Below are 16,211 nucleotides of genomic sequence, written 5' to 3' on the forward strand. Positions count from 1 at the left end.
CTTTTAGTCGTTCATAAAGTGTTTGTGTGTTTTCTGTCATCAAGGAATGTCTGTGTTATTGGGTGGGGGTGCCTGGTCTGGTTTAGGTGGGTGCTTCATGTGTAAGTAACATCCATATGAATGACTACCAGGTCTAAAAGTGTCCCAGTAGAACACTGAATTGTCACTAGATGGTTTAAATGTTATTTACTTCTCCTGTCAGTGGTCATAATATTGTGACTGATCGGTGTAAGTCCTTTGTCTTTGGCCAAACATCGAATCGAGTCATCCCTGGAGCAAAACTCTATATATGCGCCAAATTTGAAGACGTCATAATGTTGTGACTGATGGATAATGTGTGACAATGGATTTCAATGCATTTTTAATAACTGTATAGTAACCGTCACTGAGTTTGGAGGCTAATGAGCAGCAGCTAAATTATTCAGCATGTACCTCCATACCGGCCGCTTCTCTCTCAGCAACGTTAAGAAGTGCAGCTTCATCAGCTCAAATTGAAACTGGGTGGAGGTCAAGAGAGGTGGGAACATCAAATGTCATTCTGCTCGATCCCAAAATACCACCTAGAAAACCTTCACCTCCGTCTTATTCGCCACGCAGCCGGTAAGCTTTGTCTTCAGCATCCTGGGACTTTGGGTTTGCAAAGGAAACACACTAAGGAATATGCTAAAAAAAAAACCTGGAGGGTTTTAAACATGGCCACCAGATACATCTCCAAGGCGAAGCAGCGGTGAGTAGACTGATGTTCAAGTAGACTACCAAAGATAGAAATGAGCAAACACAGGACAAACACTGTTAATGATGCCGTAAATGTACTTTCAATGTGTCACCCTGCAGATGAATGTGCAGAGAGAGAAACTTTTCCTTCCTTCCACACAGCAGCGTCTTCATCTCTAATGCTTCATGTCTTGACTCTGCTTCTTCCTCTAGGGTTTATTAGTCTTTACGCAGATGATGTTTGTGTCTGAGTTCACAAATATTCACCAGGACACTGATAATTAAGGTGGTTTAATTCCGGACACGGTGGACACAGTTTGGCCTCGTTGCCCTACTTTTTTTGGTCCTGGTCCTGTGGTTAAATAGGTTATAGTTGTATCTCAGAGAACGTCTTTGCCATCGGCCTTTTTTTTTTTTTTTTTGGTTTCTCCATCTGTGTGATCCATTCTTGTGATATATCAGGAACACCTTCAGGGAATGTCTTCAAATATGGCTCAAATATTAACTTTTACTCCAGGACGACCTGATTTGATTTTGGTGGTCGCCGATCAGCCACACCATTATGACCACTGACAGGAGAAGTAAATAGACCATCTAAGTCATCCCCAGCAGGATGCAGCCTGACACAGACGCAATTTAGAAATTTAAGGTTTTAAAGTACATGTATATTTGAGATACACTTTACAGCGTGCATCTAATCGAATGCATTGGAAAAAACATTCAATTGCTGTTGAGGTAAAAGATAGACGAGAAGGTCGATATGACTTTTCAGATCTGACCATTAAATCTGAAGCCACAGCCTGCAGGATTAAAAGGGTCTAAAAACAGGAGGCAGCTGGATTTGTTTGAGCTTTTTGAAGATGTTTCACCACATAGAACTGAAGCAGCTGCTTGGACCATCAAGAAAACCAGTATCAGTATTTTGCTTCTGCAAACTAGTGGCTTGCCAGTGATTATCTACTCTGGGTAATGCACTGATTAGCCACAGCATTATGACCACCACCAAGCGAATAGCATAAACCATCTTGTAACAATTCAGTGTTCTGTTGGGAAACTTCTGGACCTGGCATTCGTGCATGTAGATGTTACTTGGACATTTAGAGCCCACCTAGACCAGACCAGGCCCCCCCACCCTATAGAAATGACACTCCTTGATGGCATCAGACACACAATCAGTTTAGGAACAACTAAAAAAAAAACATGAAGAACAGCCCCAGGCTCTGATGAGTCACCTACACAATATTAGGGATGTGGTCATAATGTTATGCCTGATCGGTGTATAAGCAGCCTGAATTAAGACAAGCTTCTCAGAGAGATGTATAGGATGTTCTGAACTCTCATTTTTCTAAGAACTTCTTGAGTTATGTTTTTAGGAAACAACCCTTGGGAGGCGTTTTACTTTCATCTCAGCCTCAAGATGCTTTTGAGAAATTACACGACGAGACGAGTTGATCTTTCAAAACACTCAGCCTGACACACACGGCACTAATTTGTTTTGTTGTCATTAAGCTTCCGCAAAACCCATATATCTCAAATGCTACAACTTCAAACTTTGTGTCAGTGAACTCGAACAAAAAGCTCCGGGAACATTTCACATCTCGCTGACAGACGTTTGGTTTCTCCTGGAGCTGTTGCTCTGTGGTCATAAAAGAACAAAGTGGAGACACTCTGTTTTTGATCATATGACAGGCAGCTGAGCAGAATGTATTTTCTAGCAGGAAATGAAAGAAAAGTGGAAACTACAGCTGACCGCTCTTCTTGGAGGACTTTGATGCTTTTTACACCCGTGTTCTCAAACCTGTAGCTGTCACACTTCAGCTACTTAAATTGATAGAAAGCAACATTTACTGAAGCAATGCACTTAAGTACAATTTAGAGTTGTTTTTACTTCAGTACCTTCATTATATTCCACTTTGAACTTCTGCTCTACTACGTTTTAAAGAGTCCTACATAAAATATGACTGAGTTTAATAAAACCGTGTGGTGTGATAGAACAGGATAAAACGTTGTAGTGGTTGGCAGCGGTAATGATCCAGTGATTGATATATGGAGGAGCCCCCTTTTTGGTTAATGACGACTTTAACTTTTAATACTCTCCTGGTCTCTGTGGCTTTAATTGAACAGATGAAACAGATTTACAGGCGCTGGTTCACGTTGAGTGTTTCTGCAGGATTCTTATTCATACTTTAGAGCTCTATATTTGTTATATATTTATTTACATCTCTATTTCTTATAAATGTGTACATATGCAAATTTTGTACATTTTCAGTTTATTGTACTGTATGTCACTATATTATTACTGATATTTTATTTTGCTCTATTTTTACTAATATCTTTTTTCTCAGTACTGTATTTCAACTTTTTCCTCAAAATTTCGACTTTGTTCTCGTTTTTTTTTGTCGAAATTTCATCTTAAACACACATCTTAAAATTTCAATTTTTTTCTCCAAATTTTATTTCAAAGTTTATCTTGAAATTTAGAGGAAAAACACAAAATTTTGAGAAAAAAGCCGAAATACAATGCCGATAAAAAAAATCATCTTTTTTCTTAAAAGTTAGAAATTTTATTTCGTCATTTTTCCCCGAAATTTTGACTTTTTTCTCAACATTGCATTTTAACTGTTTTATCAATATTTCCTCTTTTAGCTTAAAATTTCTACTTTTTCTCAAAAGTTTATTTAGACAATTTTGTTCTTGAAATTTAGTTAAAATGACAAAATTTCAAGAAACAATACTAAATTTGTATTTCACCATCTTTTTTCCTAAAATTATTTCGACTTCTTTCTCATCATTTCGCCTTTTTTTGTCAGTGTGTGGATGACCCTAATACTCTTCCGTACACCTGTACATAGGTTTCCATTTCTTCATATGCAGTAAAACCAACGTCTAATCTAATCTAATCTAAACAAATCTAATCTAATGTTCATCTGTGTCCTGGTAACTGGTTCATTTCACCTTGACTTTGTGTCTTTATCTGGAGGCAAAGACTCTTACAGCTCATGTCTTTCTTTCTTTCTTTCTTTCTTTCTGTTGTCTCTGTTCTCTGACCTGGAATGTTTGTGTTTGTGTTTCAGATGTGTGTGTTCAGCTGCAGCAGCTCACCGTCGTCACTGAAGTCGTCGACCAGAATGATCTCGTAGATGAGATGAACCGGAGTCCTGTTTAAAACACTGGGGAGAGACAAAAAAAAAAGAAAGAAAAGAAAACGTTTGAACGAGCAGAAACACAAAGCACCTCCTCAAACACATGCACACGGCTACGTACGCTAAAGGCCAGCGCGGCACATTATGAACACACTGCACACCGCACGGAGCAACATATTGGAAATGTCAGCCCAAATTCGTCTTATGAAAATGGATGACGTGTCGCCCCCTAAGAAACTATTTCATTAAAGGAGGAAGATTGAAACATAAAAAATTCATAAGTTTTACTGGAAGGAAAAAATGAGAAAATGTGTTTTGTTCTGGTTTTATTTCATTATTTCTATCACTCAATAACCTCTGTGTTCATCACCATCATCACCACCAGCCCCTCTGGATGAGACTGAGGAGGAGGAGGAGGAGGAGGAGGAGGAGGAGGGATGAAGGAGAGAATAGACGAGAATGGAAGGAAAGAGGAAAGAACGGGGGATAAAGGAAGATTTGTGGCCAGGGGAGATAAGATAAAGAGAATAATACTAAGAAGAAGAATAAATAATGATGGCATAAAATAGAGATAAAGAGACGGGATGTGAATGAGACCGAGAAATAGAAGAAGAGGAGGAGAGAGCTCACGGTGCCCGGGGGAAGGAGGATGAATAAAATGAAGGAAAGGGATAAAAGCAAAGTATAGCTGAAAGAAAAAAAAGAGGTGAAAGGGGAAAAATATGAAGAGAGAGGAGGAGAAAATATCTGGGGAGTCCAAGTGTGAAGGAGTGATAAAAGGTAGAGTAATGGAGGAGGTGAAGTGGGGCTGATAAGAGGAGGACTAGGTGGAAGTTAGGAAGGGAGGTGAAAGAGTGAAGGGGGGGGGGGTTAAGGGAGATGATTGTAGCTCTCTCTCTCTCTCTCTGTGGAGCTGAGGGCCGAGCAGGAGAGATGGATGAATGGATGGATAGATTGATGGATTGATGGATGAGGGGGAGGAGAGAGAGGATGAGGGGGGACGAGGGGGGACGGAGGGGGGGCAACTAAGCAAATAAATGGCAGAGGGAGAGAGGGGTGGAATCAAGAGGGAGGAAGAGATAGAGATGTGGAGACGAGGTGATGAAGGAGAAAGAAAAGTGTCTATCTATCTATCTATCTATCTATCTATCTATCTATCTATCTATCTATCTATCTATCTATCTATCTATCTATCTATCTCTGATGAGGTGATTGGGCTACAAAGCATTTTACAGCTCATTTAAGATATTTAAAGGAAGTAGACGCTGGGATATTTAAGTGAGGACCTTTTACATATTGACAGACGTTGGCAATAACATTTATAGACCCGTTAATGGTGAAAATAAGACTTTTATTTCAACATCCGCCCCATAGAGTTACACTGTAGAATCTAACCACTGATGTAGCAAACATGGCGCCATGATATGAGTTGACCAGACTCTGTCTAATATACGACTCTGACTGAGCCAGTTCCCACAGAGCTCTACTTAAAACCTTCCAACAGATAGAAACATGTTGACAGTCTGGTACGAGAAGAGTCTCTGCTCTGGTTATGATGAAATGGATGAAGAATATTAACAGGACTTAAATCGTAACGTTATGAATAGTAAGTGATAATTACATTTACTAATACTATATCTGCACTGATACTACAAGTACTTACTACATAATTCCTAATTTCCCTTCAGAGATGAATACATATTTTTCTGATTCTGATAATACTACAAAGTACTTTATTTGTACTAATACTAATGTGTACTTTATTTTCAGTGATACTACAAAGTACTTGACTGCACTATTACTAGTACTACATAATAGTACAAAGTACTACAGAGTACTCCATTAGCACTATTGCTAATACTACAGAGTACTTTATTTGCACTATTAGTGATACTTCCTCTTTAATCCTCAATCTTCTTCTATCTCGTTGTTTTACCTCGGCTCAGTTCCCTCCCTCCTTCTCTCTGGCTGATTGCTCAGCTGACAGCCTCCTCCTCCTCCTCCTCCTCCCTCCATCCTCCACCTCGCTGGAGTAATCCATCACTCTTCTCCTCCTCTCCACTTCTGCTTCCACTGCTCCTTCCATTCATCCACATCCTGCCGTCTTTCTCCAGCCTATTTCTCTATCAAGGCGTCTGACAGCGGAGGAGGACTCTCACAAAGCTGGACCAGATCGTCTTTGTTTCTCTGTAAACCTGATCTTAGAAATGTAGAAATGAAATGAAGCCACAGATTCTCCACCGTCGACAGAAAGACTTTCCAGCAGATTAGGACAAACCGTCCCTGGACAGGCATCCTGATTCAGCTGCTCGATACGTCCCGGTCTGTCCCGTCCCGTCCCGTCCCGTCCTGTCTAACCAGCAGCGATGCATTGTGTCCATACATCAGCGGCCCAGTAAACACTGTCTCATCACTACTGATCTACTGAGCTGTACATCTACATTCATCAGCCCTGGCCTGGAATCAAAGGCCCTACTTAGGCCACATTAAATAAAGTCCCGTCCCCCTTCGCTAATCAGCACAGATCCAGATCTATATTCACTAATTAGTGTTTATTTACTGGAGTGTAGAAGCTCCTCCGTGTTCATTTAATGCAAACCGTGCAAACAGTGACTGATATCTAGATGGAATTAAATGCTGCTCTGTGGACAAAAAAAAAAAAAAAAAAACATTTAAAGGAAGCAACGACTGTGAATCTGCCTCCTCCTAATAAATCCTGAGTGATCAGCTGTAGAGGAGGAGGAGGAGGAGGAGGAGGAGGAGGAAGGGATCCCGAGTCTTTGCGTTTTTTTAGGACCACTGAATCAGAAAGTGCTGAGCTGGTGCTGATCTGGAGGAGGATGCTGAGCTGAGCTGAGCTGAGCTGAGGGGGACGGACGGACGCTCGGCTGGATTCCAGAAGGACCGACAGACCGGACTGGACCAGGCTGGGCCGGGGTAATTAGATGGCTAGCTCAGGTTTATTTTCTGAGGCGTTTACAAGGCCGACCTCGTCGTTAGATTGATTATCTTAATGAGCAAAGGAACAGCAGAGAAACTGTACGGACGAGGGCTGTGAAAGACATCCAGTGTTTGTATTAGAATAAAATTCAAAATAGGTGTAAAACTTTTCTTTACACCTATATTGTCCAAATATCAGGAAGGCGGTCTTAATGTTTTGACTGATCGGTGCATGTATAGAGTTGGGAAAACATAAAGGAAATAAAACTTGGGATAAGAATCTTCTTCAAAGTGAATCAGGAAGGACATAGACGAATTCATGATATAACTTAAATGAAATCAGTTTTCTTTTCTCGATGACTCGTGCTGATGGAGGACGTTAATTATTGTTTGTGTGTTTGTGTCTGCGCTCCCAGTAAAACAAAGCGAACTTGCATGTGCCACAAAAACAAATGCTAAGTGCAGGCTGGATATCAAACAAACATCACAGAGGGCCATTTAATTAACCCTCCTCTCCACTCAATTAACATGCAGCATGTTTGCTCTGACTTGGCTGACGGTGTAAAAAAACAGGGAAATGCATCAGAGCAGATAGAAACAAAGGCTCTGCCTTTTTCTCAGCTTTGATATTCGTCACATTTGAGCCGTCAATGCTCCCGTGGCTCGTCTATAAATAAAAAAAAAACTCACAACTACCCAAACCCGTTAAAACCAGAAACATGTTCCAAAAAAGCCCTGCATCTCTTTCCTCTCTTATCTCCTCGCCCTGGCCCGAGACAGAGAATATGAGATCAATTTTCGGATCGGGCCTTGATTAAATATCGACAGGGGCCGACTCAGACCCCTCTCAGAAAGGAGAGCGCCTTGGCCGCTTTCAAAGCGTCCGTCATTGTCTCAGAAAATCAAACGTGTTCACAGCACTCTCAAATGACCCCCCTTTATGATGTAATTGTGGCCGTTCAATACGTCGCCAGCGCGTTCACATGAAGCCTGATTGCAGTTGAATAAAAACAAAACGCGTCAATCTATCATCCGACTTCTCAGGTTCATCTGTTCCATCTTTAAATTAGACCGCAATCTTTCCTCGTCTCCAACTTTTTAAGTTTTAGAAAACTCTTTTGTCATATATTCTGTGAAGATGTGAGAATCAGCAGATTGATTATTTTTTTAAAAGTGTTCTTCTCACGTCATCACTCATTATATATGCTCACAGTGGCACATCCTTCATCGTCTGGACTGGATCTGAGCTGCAGGAACCTCAGAAAGCGTCAACCACAGACTGTATGAACATGAACGGTGGAACTGCTCCTTTAAAGTGAAGCTACAGTAAGTAGAGCTCCCCCTGGTGTCTGGAATATGCAGTATACGTCATAAGCTCCGCCTCCTCCATGTTAGTATTATGAAGATGCATGTTCAAGTGTCATTTTTTGTATAAGTTTTAGGCATAGAAACAGGATGCGACATAATGGCGTCCACAGTTGCCATGGCAACCGCTCTACAAAAACAAGAGTGAGTCTGAAGGAAGTGTGGGCGGGGCATTGATATCGTGGCTCCGTCCTCGGACCGTACTGATCAGTAGTGATGTTTCTTTCCGGATCCGATACTGCAGGCTGTAAAATGCAGGCTGGTATCGGTGATACCAATCCGATTCCGATACTTTGGGTAAATACAACGTAATAAACCTAAAAAAAATGAAATAAAATAGTGTATTGCAAATCATAGATTCATAAAGAATACAAGATATCAGAGTAATTTATTTATGTAATTACAACTTAAAATCATACAAAATATGTGAAAATTATGCTTCAAATACTAAAAAATATTGTTTAGCCACTAAGAACTATAATAATAGTCAAAAACCCGTATCTTAATTCTGACTCTGTTCTCTCCTCTTCTGTCCTCCTCATCATAAATGCTTCGTATTCTGTGTTGTGTGTTCCTGTTAATGATATCCATCACCTCGAATGACTGAAGTATCAAAAGTATCGATATTTTGGTTTGAGAATCTATTCAAGAACATAAATATCTGGTATCGGAAGTATCGATGTTTCAGTATCAATCCTCACATCACTGCTGATCAGACTCAGGCTACAAAGTCGTACTGTGGCGGCACCTGCAACCCCAGTAAAATAGCGTCAGTTTGACCAATGAGAGGAAGTGGAGACACACCTTCCCTATTTTTATACAGTCTATCTTTGGTGTCTATGTTATCGACACGTTTCACAAGCAACATTTTCCAGCGCGTGCAGCAGGTTCAGTGCTAAAATATAAATATCACTATTGAACCTTAAATGTCACAGCCTTCATATTACTCTCAATAAAGCAAAAATATGGATTCGAGGCTTCGGGGGGACCACACGGGACGGCAGAGAACCTGCTCGAACGTTAAAGACAGACGAGGCTTTTTATTTCCACGATGTCCACATGGTTCTGCTTTAAGACAACATGCAGCACATTTAAACACCACGAGACAAGTACTGATCTTCACAGAGGATACATTTCCCACGTGTCTCCAAACTGGATTTCATGCAGATATGTGTGTGGCTGTAGGGTTAGATCATCAATCTGAAAGCCGATGCTTTACTTTGGGTCAGCAGTGGTGTAAATTACTCGTGTTTTGCAGTTAATGGGCCAAAAACTGCAAAACTGCACAATGGTTCATTAAATGTCCTTCAGCAAGGCACTAAGACTTCCTGATCGAACTGATGCTAATGCTGCTTTCAAAGGCCTCTCTGTGGAGTTTCTACAGTGAATATGTTAAATGCTATCCATCCTATTTATCCATTATCTATCTAACATGGATCATGCATCACCTCCTAGCATGCACTCTTGTTAGCATCATGGCCGCGTTTTTCATTGCTACCATCAGCTGAGTGCTTGTTTTAACGGATTTCTTTAAATTCTGTAATGAATTTTGGTCCAAACTGAGCTGCTATTGATGCTATATAAAACAAATAATTAATTCAATCTTGAACTTGAACTGCATAAAAATGAAACTCTGAAAATAACTCATCTGAAAACAGTTCAATGTGCAGCTTCCAAACTCTTAAAATATGTTTGTTGGCTGCTTCTTTCTTTTTTTTCTTGGTTGTGCACTGACTCATACAAAAACTGCTCATGTGAAGTGATCTCTCCTGGGGCCCTTAACTTTCAGGAAAGTGCTCTGCTCTACTTGTGCATCAGGTGAAGCGCTTCGCTAAAAGTGGCCGCTCTCGGTCTCTACTTCAGTCGGAGGCAAAATAGGAAATAGCAGCTTCAAAATGTCAAACATAAGAAGCTGAGAATATGTAACATTTCAAGAAGTGAAAGATTTAAGAGAGATCTAGGACAAATGCTATTGTCAACACTGATGTACAACCAAGAACCAAAGAACATAATCCCTGTAATTATGTGAATAATTGTGTTCCACTCACGGATTTAGTGTTTAAACAAATGAAATGGCCCATTCTCCCATTCTCCATGGACTAAAATCAGTTAGTTAGGATATTTAAATCCCTGCAGATGAAATATTTGTAAAATGTTGGGGAAACCAAAATGTTGATGAGATTCAGTGAAGTGAAGTGACAGGAAGTGGGCGGGTAATGAGTTCAACTAATATTCACTTTGAGAAGGGTTGGGGATTGGGAGCGACTGATGTAGACAGAGTTCCTCAAACGTTTACAGCAAAGAAACAACATCCATGAGTTTGGTTAATTCAACTACATACATCATAATTCATCAAATACAGAATAATACCAAATCTAACGAATTTTTTTTTTTAAAAAATTGCCCCATTCAACCCACTCTTAAATGTTTAATGTTTAAATTGTATTAAGTTTGTTTAACTTCACAGCTGCCAATACAGTGATGTTAAACAAACTTAATATATTCCATTCACAGCAGGTGTCCAAAGGAAAAATAAGCGATCGCAAAAACAAGAAAAAAACAAAAATAAAACAAAAATGTGCGATCGATGCTAACTGGTATACCAGGAACGAAAACTTTACAAAAAATGTTGTGATCGGTCATCGTCATGAGAGCACTGCCTCCTCGATATATGGTTGGAGGAGAGCATATATCAGCTGCTGGACCCACAAAAATGCCGACGTCTGCGGCCAAATCGCCAACAGAATGTGCAAGGCAGTGTTGGCTTAAAGTGAAAAAACAGCAATGACACTCCTTAATGGCAGCAGGATGCAGCCTGACAGACACACACAGAAAAACACTAACTAACTAAAAAATCTTGAACAACAGCAAGGTGTTGACCTGGCCTCCAAATTCACTGGATGGATTTGTGGAATGATCCATAGAGGCCCCTCCCCAACCCATATGACCCAAAGGCTCCCACCATCGACTGCATATAAAATGCATCCCTACTTACTTGCATTGGCCAAAAATGATGGTATTTTCCTGAGGATACAGGATTTAGAACCAGAGTCTGATTAGTACGGTCCGAGAACAGAGCCACAATATCTTCAGACTCACTCATGTTTTTGTTTAATTAATACTATGCTCTACTTTGGCTCTACCAGTTACATCCAGACACCACAGGACCCCTCAGAAGGTCCATGTCCATTCTCTGATGAGTCACAACTGTTTTGGAGGCACAAGGGATAACTACACAATATTAGAAAAGTGGTCATAATGTTATGCCTGATTGATGTATATGTCCAATGGTGTTAACATCTAAATGAAAATATCTGTGTACAGTCTGTCCATGAAGGTTTTCAGAAGTTTCCGAGGATTCAGTCCAACCCGGTGAGAGCGAGTGATCCAAATTCTCAAAGTAAAAATTAAAAGGCAGCAAAAACTACTCACACAACTCCAAGACAACACCGACAAACACACAAACACAGAGACACACACACACATACAGAGAGCCAGAGCCAAAGGGAGCAGAGGGGCCCAGAGAGACAGATTGTCTTTTAATTGGTTGAAAACTGCAGAGCTTTGAGAAGGGCTGAGGGGGAGGACACACACGGGGGAGGACACACACATGGCAAACACACACACACACACACACACACACACACACACACACACACACACACACACACACACACACACACACTCGAGCACACACAAAACACACAATGTCCTCTGTGATGGTAAGGAGACGCAGCCGGTCCCTGCTGACTGACGGGTATAATGAGCTGAACTCAGGCCAAAACCTGAAGGTGTGTGCGTTTGTTTGAGGCGACCTGCTGATACCATCAAACTGAACCATGGTTCAAAGATGGAGGGTCAGGACTGTGTGAGGGTGTGATCGAGTTACTGAAAGTGTGTGTGTGTGTGTGTGTTACCTCTTGATGGTGCGCAGTAGCGTGGATCTGGCTTCGTTGTGGAAGGTGATGACGATGGAGGTTGGAGGAAGATCAGAGTCGTAGTGGAGAGTCGTGCACCTGAAGATAGAGAAAGAGAGGATTTATAAACATGACTGATCCAATTACTCACTGAAAGCTAATTTTACACTTTTTTATGCTGTTCAGTTACAATGAGACTTGTACAACACATGTCCCAGCGCAGGAGGGACGGCTCATCAGGAAATGATTCAGTGGTCCGCCTACACCTGAAGGACAATGGACACTCTGAAGATGTCCAATAAATTTGCAGAGAGCTGTGAATTCAGAGTTTACTGCAACAACCTAAAAAACAGCTTAAACCACACTCATCACAGTCTCTGTTGATGTATCCTGATGTAAACCCGTTTCCACCTTGATATCAAAACACGTTAGATACACTTACAACTAGAGATGGGCACTGAGAACAGGTCCTTTAAAAGAACGGGTTCCAACTGGTTCAGTTCATCGACATCATTACCCTTCATGCTTATCGATTCTTTTCGTAACAAATCTTTACATCGAAGCCAAATGACAAGGAAGATGCGATGGCGGATAGACTGAGATGGTCCACTTCACCTGAAGGGACTGTAATTTCAAACAAGGGTGGCAACACCGCCAACATGCAAGTATTTGTCGACAGTGCATGGCATTAAATACAGAGTGTCATGTGTTCGACAATCACAGGCCAACAAGTCTCAGCAGAGCAGAGCTAGAGAGGATCCAGTGACCAATTCTGTATTTGTTTACTTACACAAGCTCTTATCTCTTGTTTAGAAACTCAATAAAGTTTCTGCTGTTTACACAAAACCACCAAAACCCACTTTTTGTAAACCTCAAATTCACAGGAGGAATTGATAAGTAGAGAATCTGAATCAACAATGGCATCAGTATCAATAAAATCTTATCAAAGTCCAATGCCCAACACATCATCAAAGTTTATTTCAAGACACCAGATTCTCTGGGTGACCTTGCTGAATCTCTGTTCCCAAGGACTTTTACCCCCATTCATTCTGACTGATAATCGCTTGTTAGAGTACCATCCTTTGTAGAAGCATGACAGAGTCAAACTGTTTTCTGCAACTACAGGTGAGCATCTGGTCATTAACAGACCCTGGTCATGCTAGTTTCTGGATGGATGACACCCACAGATGTTTTCCCCATTTCCCCACTAATCCTTTAGAACTGAACGACCTGAATGACTGAAAACTTTCACATATTATTTTACACATGGTGCAAACTCTTCCCGGCATCAAGGAATTAGTGGCCACAAAGGTCAACTGTGATGTCACCTCTTGCCTCCACGATCTGGACCAAAACGTTGCACCTGAACACACCAAAAAGACTTCAACCAATGAGCAACTGGTACACACTGGAAGAGCTAGTATCCCCTGGATCCTGCTGACCAGTTGAGTTACACTTTATTCATTTTAGTTGATCAAGTTATTGGGAAAATATTTGTGGATTTTTTGAAAGGACAAATATTTAAAATTAGGTAAGCTGCTTGTTGGACATTTAAATTTTGTCATTTGGTTTATTTTTGTCACTTTAGTTCATCTTCTCATGCACTGGTGATCTCTCAGTCATTAATTCTGAATCCACTGAAACAAAGGCGACAGGAGTCCGACTTGTACCAATGATGTTGGTGGAGCTGGAGCCCCAGAAAAATGGCCGACTGTCACCTTATATAAAATACTGCAAACTACAGCTTTAATAATATTTTAGATTTGTCGTCGTACAATTTTTAAATGACGTTAGGCTCGAAGGGAAGAAATCAATATTTGTAATTTATGTTGAAGAAGTTATTTCGGTGAGATCATTATTCGTTTTACTTTGGGATTATTTTAAGAGACGGCTCAATGCTTCAGTCTTCAGCTGTCACTGCACACATCACATCAACCAAGTTATCAGAGCAGACCTGCTGAAAATGAATTATAGATGAACACCAAGACGCTCATTAAAATACACCACATAACAGTGTGTATGGGTGAGAGTGTGTGCTGCCTTCGCTGGGTCAGCAGCCTTTTCTTCTGAAAGAGCACACAGTATAATGAGAAGACTGGCCTTTACCTATCAGATTGATGGATTGGTGACATTTTCAAACAGAAACAGGCTTGTGCTCAGTCTGCTCTGGCCTTCGTTTTTTCAGAAAGCTCACCTTTCTCCAAGGCGAATGTCCACGGAAAATTCAACACAACGAGACCAAACGAGATCCAGTTTAACGTGTGGATTTCTGCTGCTAAACAAATCACCTTCACTGTTTGTTCACTTGGAGGCATCGATGATGGAGCACTGCACATTTGCTTTTCCCAATTTCCTGAACAGCTGCCTGAGGACAAATATACAAAACTAAAACCAAACTATGAACTCAAATTATAGGTCTTCGTCCATTTCATATTGTCTATTCCAAACATCATATTGCAGCTCTTGTAACGCTAGTACAGACTAATCCGCTTTACTGCTGTGCCATCACTGATTACGTGACAATAATGACATGGACACCTACTAGAAGACAGATGAGGAGTCCAGTAGGAATACTTCACTAAAGATGAAGCCCACACTACCGTGTCATGTCAGTCCTGAAACACAACTAAAGTACTACTGGAATGTACCAAACGTTTTGTGATAACAGAGAGAAGGAGGCTGCACATCAACTATTTGATGAAGTCATTAGGGCCTTAAGCTGCAGGACACAGAGAAGGCTTTGGAGACATACCACTTTAAAAAAATAATAATAAATAAATAAATAACAAATCCTGGCTACATCATCCCATCTAACAACATACTGTGAAGTACTATTAAATGCTATTGACAGACCTGTTTTATAAAGGCTAAACATATCTCTGCATTTCACAGTATTGATAAGCTCATGTGTTTATGTTTGTTCTGTTGTGTTCTACATGCTGAAATTGTTGCTGAGGCGGTAGAGCATATTTCTTTTGTCCTTGATGTCAGTGAATGCACCATGCGAGAGACAAAAGTTATGGTAGAGCTGAGTGCTTCCTGAACAAGAGCCACAGATTAGCATTGTCAAACTGATGGTTTTTATGATGTTGACATAGTCTACGTAGTACTAGTACTAGTACTACTAGTACTAGTACTAGTCCATGTTCAAGCTTCAATAAACTTGAAGAGAATCCTCTGTAGCTTTTTTTTTTTTTTTTGGGACTTGACAATATGTATTCAGCTGTACAATAGAGATTGTTGCAAAGCATTACTTTCTATTGTGTTTATATGTGTGATCACACATATGACTGGTCAACGTTGACTCAACTTCCACCGCATATTAGTCAGTCAAACACTAGTACAAACCCGTACTCATCAGAAACCCAACACCTATCCAAGCAAGAACTGCTGAAGCCCAACTTTGTTGCTTAAAAGATGAGATGTATTTGCTCAGATAATTTAAAAATAAAAATCAGACCAGAGGAGACTTATCTACTTTCAAAGTATCTGCAATAAGACGACACCAAAGGGATGCAGACAAGCTGTGATCTTTCATATCAGAGGACATCAACAGAGTCCCTGTGAAGTTGTAAAACCTGACCTGAGACCAAAGTTACGCTCATCAAACACGACTTTATTCGCTTCTTCATACAGGTTTGATGCGTCTGATCTTTTATCAGTGTAATAATTCAGCATCGCCGTCAACAACTGAAATCAAATAATATGATTACTGGCAGACTCAATGTGCCGTGTTTCTGATACACTGTGTGTTCAACGCTGCGTGACTCATCTAAGTGTCCTTGAGTCAAACTTTAAAACCTCCTCTTGAGATCAGCTGTGGGTTAGAACAAAAACTAAACTCCTGGTTTGTCGTATTAAGGTCGGCACACTGCTCCAGTTAGTGCACACAAGCACCCGGCTGTGAAATAATACTATCAGCAGCTCATTAACTCCCAATTTGATTGTGTTTTTTTTTTTTTTTTTTACTTTGGAGGCACAGTGATTAAATGTAGAAATAATATATCGAGGAGACAGATTAAAAAAGGTAAAACCTTCAGGAACAATCATGACATTCATGCTTTTATTAACGTAACTGGTACGATTTGGTGCAAAACGGAATAATATAAACTATGTATTAGATTAAATTCAA

At 40.5% G+C, this 16,211-nt stretch overlaps 1 protein-coding gene across 1 annotated transcript in view; it reads right to left on the reverse strand.

Annotated features, from left to right (window-relative positions):
• galnt14 (UDP-N-acetyl-alpha-D-galactosamine:polypeptide N-acetylgalactosaminyltransferase 14 (GalNAc-T14)) overlaps positions 1 to 16,211 on the reverse strand; it is a 169,772-nt gene that overhangs the window by 45,169 nt on the left and 108,392 nt on the right. The window contains exons 3-4 of the mRNA XM_047574094.1: positions 12,080 to 12,178; positions 3,817 to 3,884 (exon numbers count right to left, since the gene is read on the reverse strand). Coding sequence (XP_047430050.1) covers positions 3,817 to 3,884; positions 12,080 to 12,178 — 167 coding nt within the window. The remainder of the gene's footprint in view (positions 1 to 3,816; positions 3,885 to 12,079; positions 12,179 to 16,211) is intronic.

This window comes from Mugil cephalus, chromosome 21, assembly GCF_022458985.1.
Source record: "Mugil cephalus isolate CIBA_MC_2020 chromosome 21, CIBA_Mcephalus_1.1, whole genome shotgun sequence".
Classification (NCBI taxonomy): domain Eukaryota; kingdom Metazoa; phylum Chordata; class Actinopteri; order Mugiliformes; family Mugilidae; genus Mugil; species Mugil cephalus.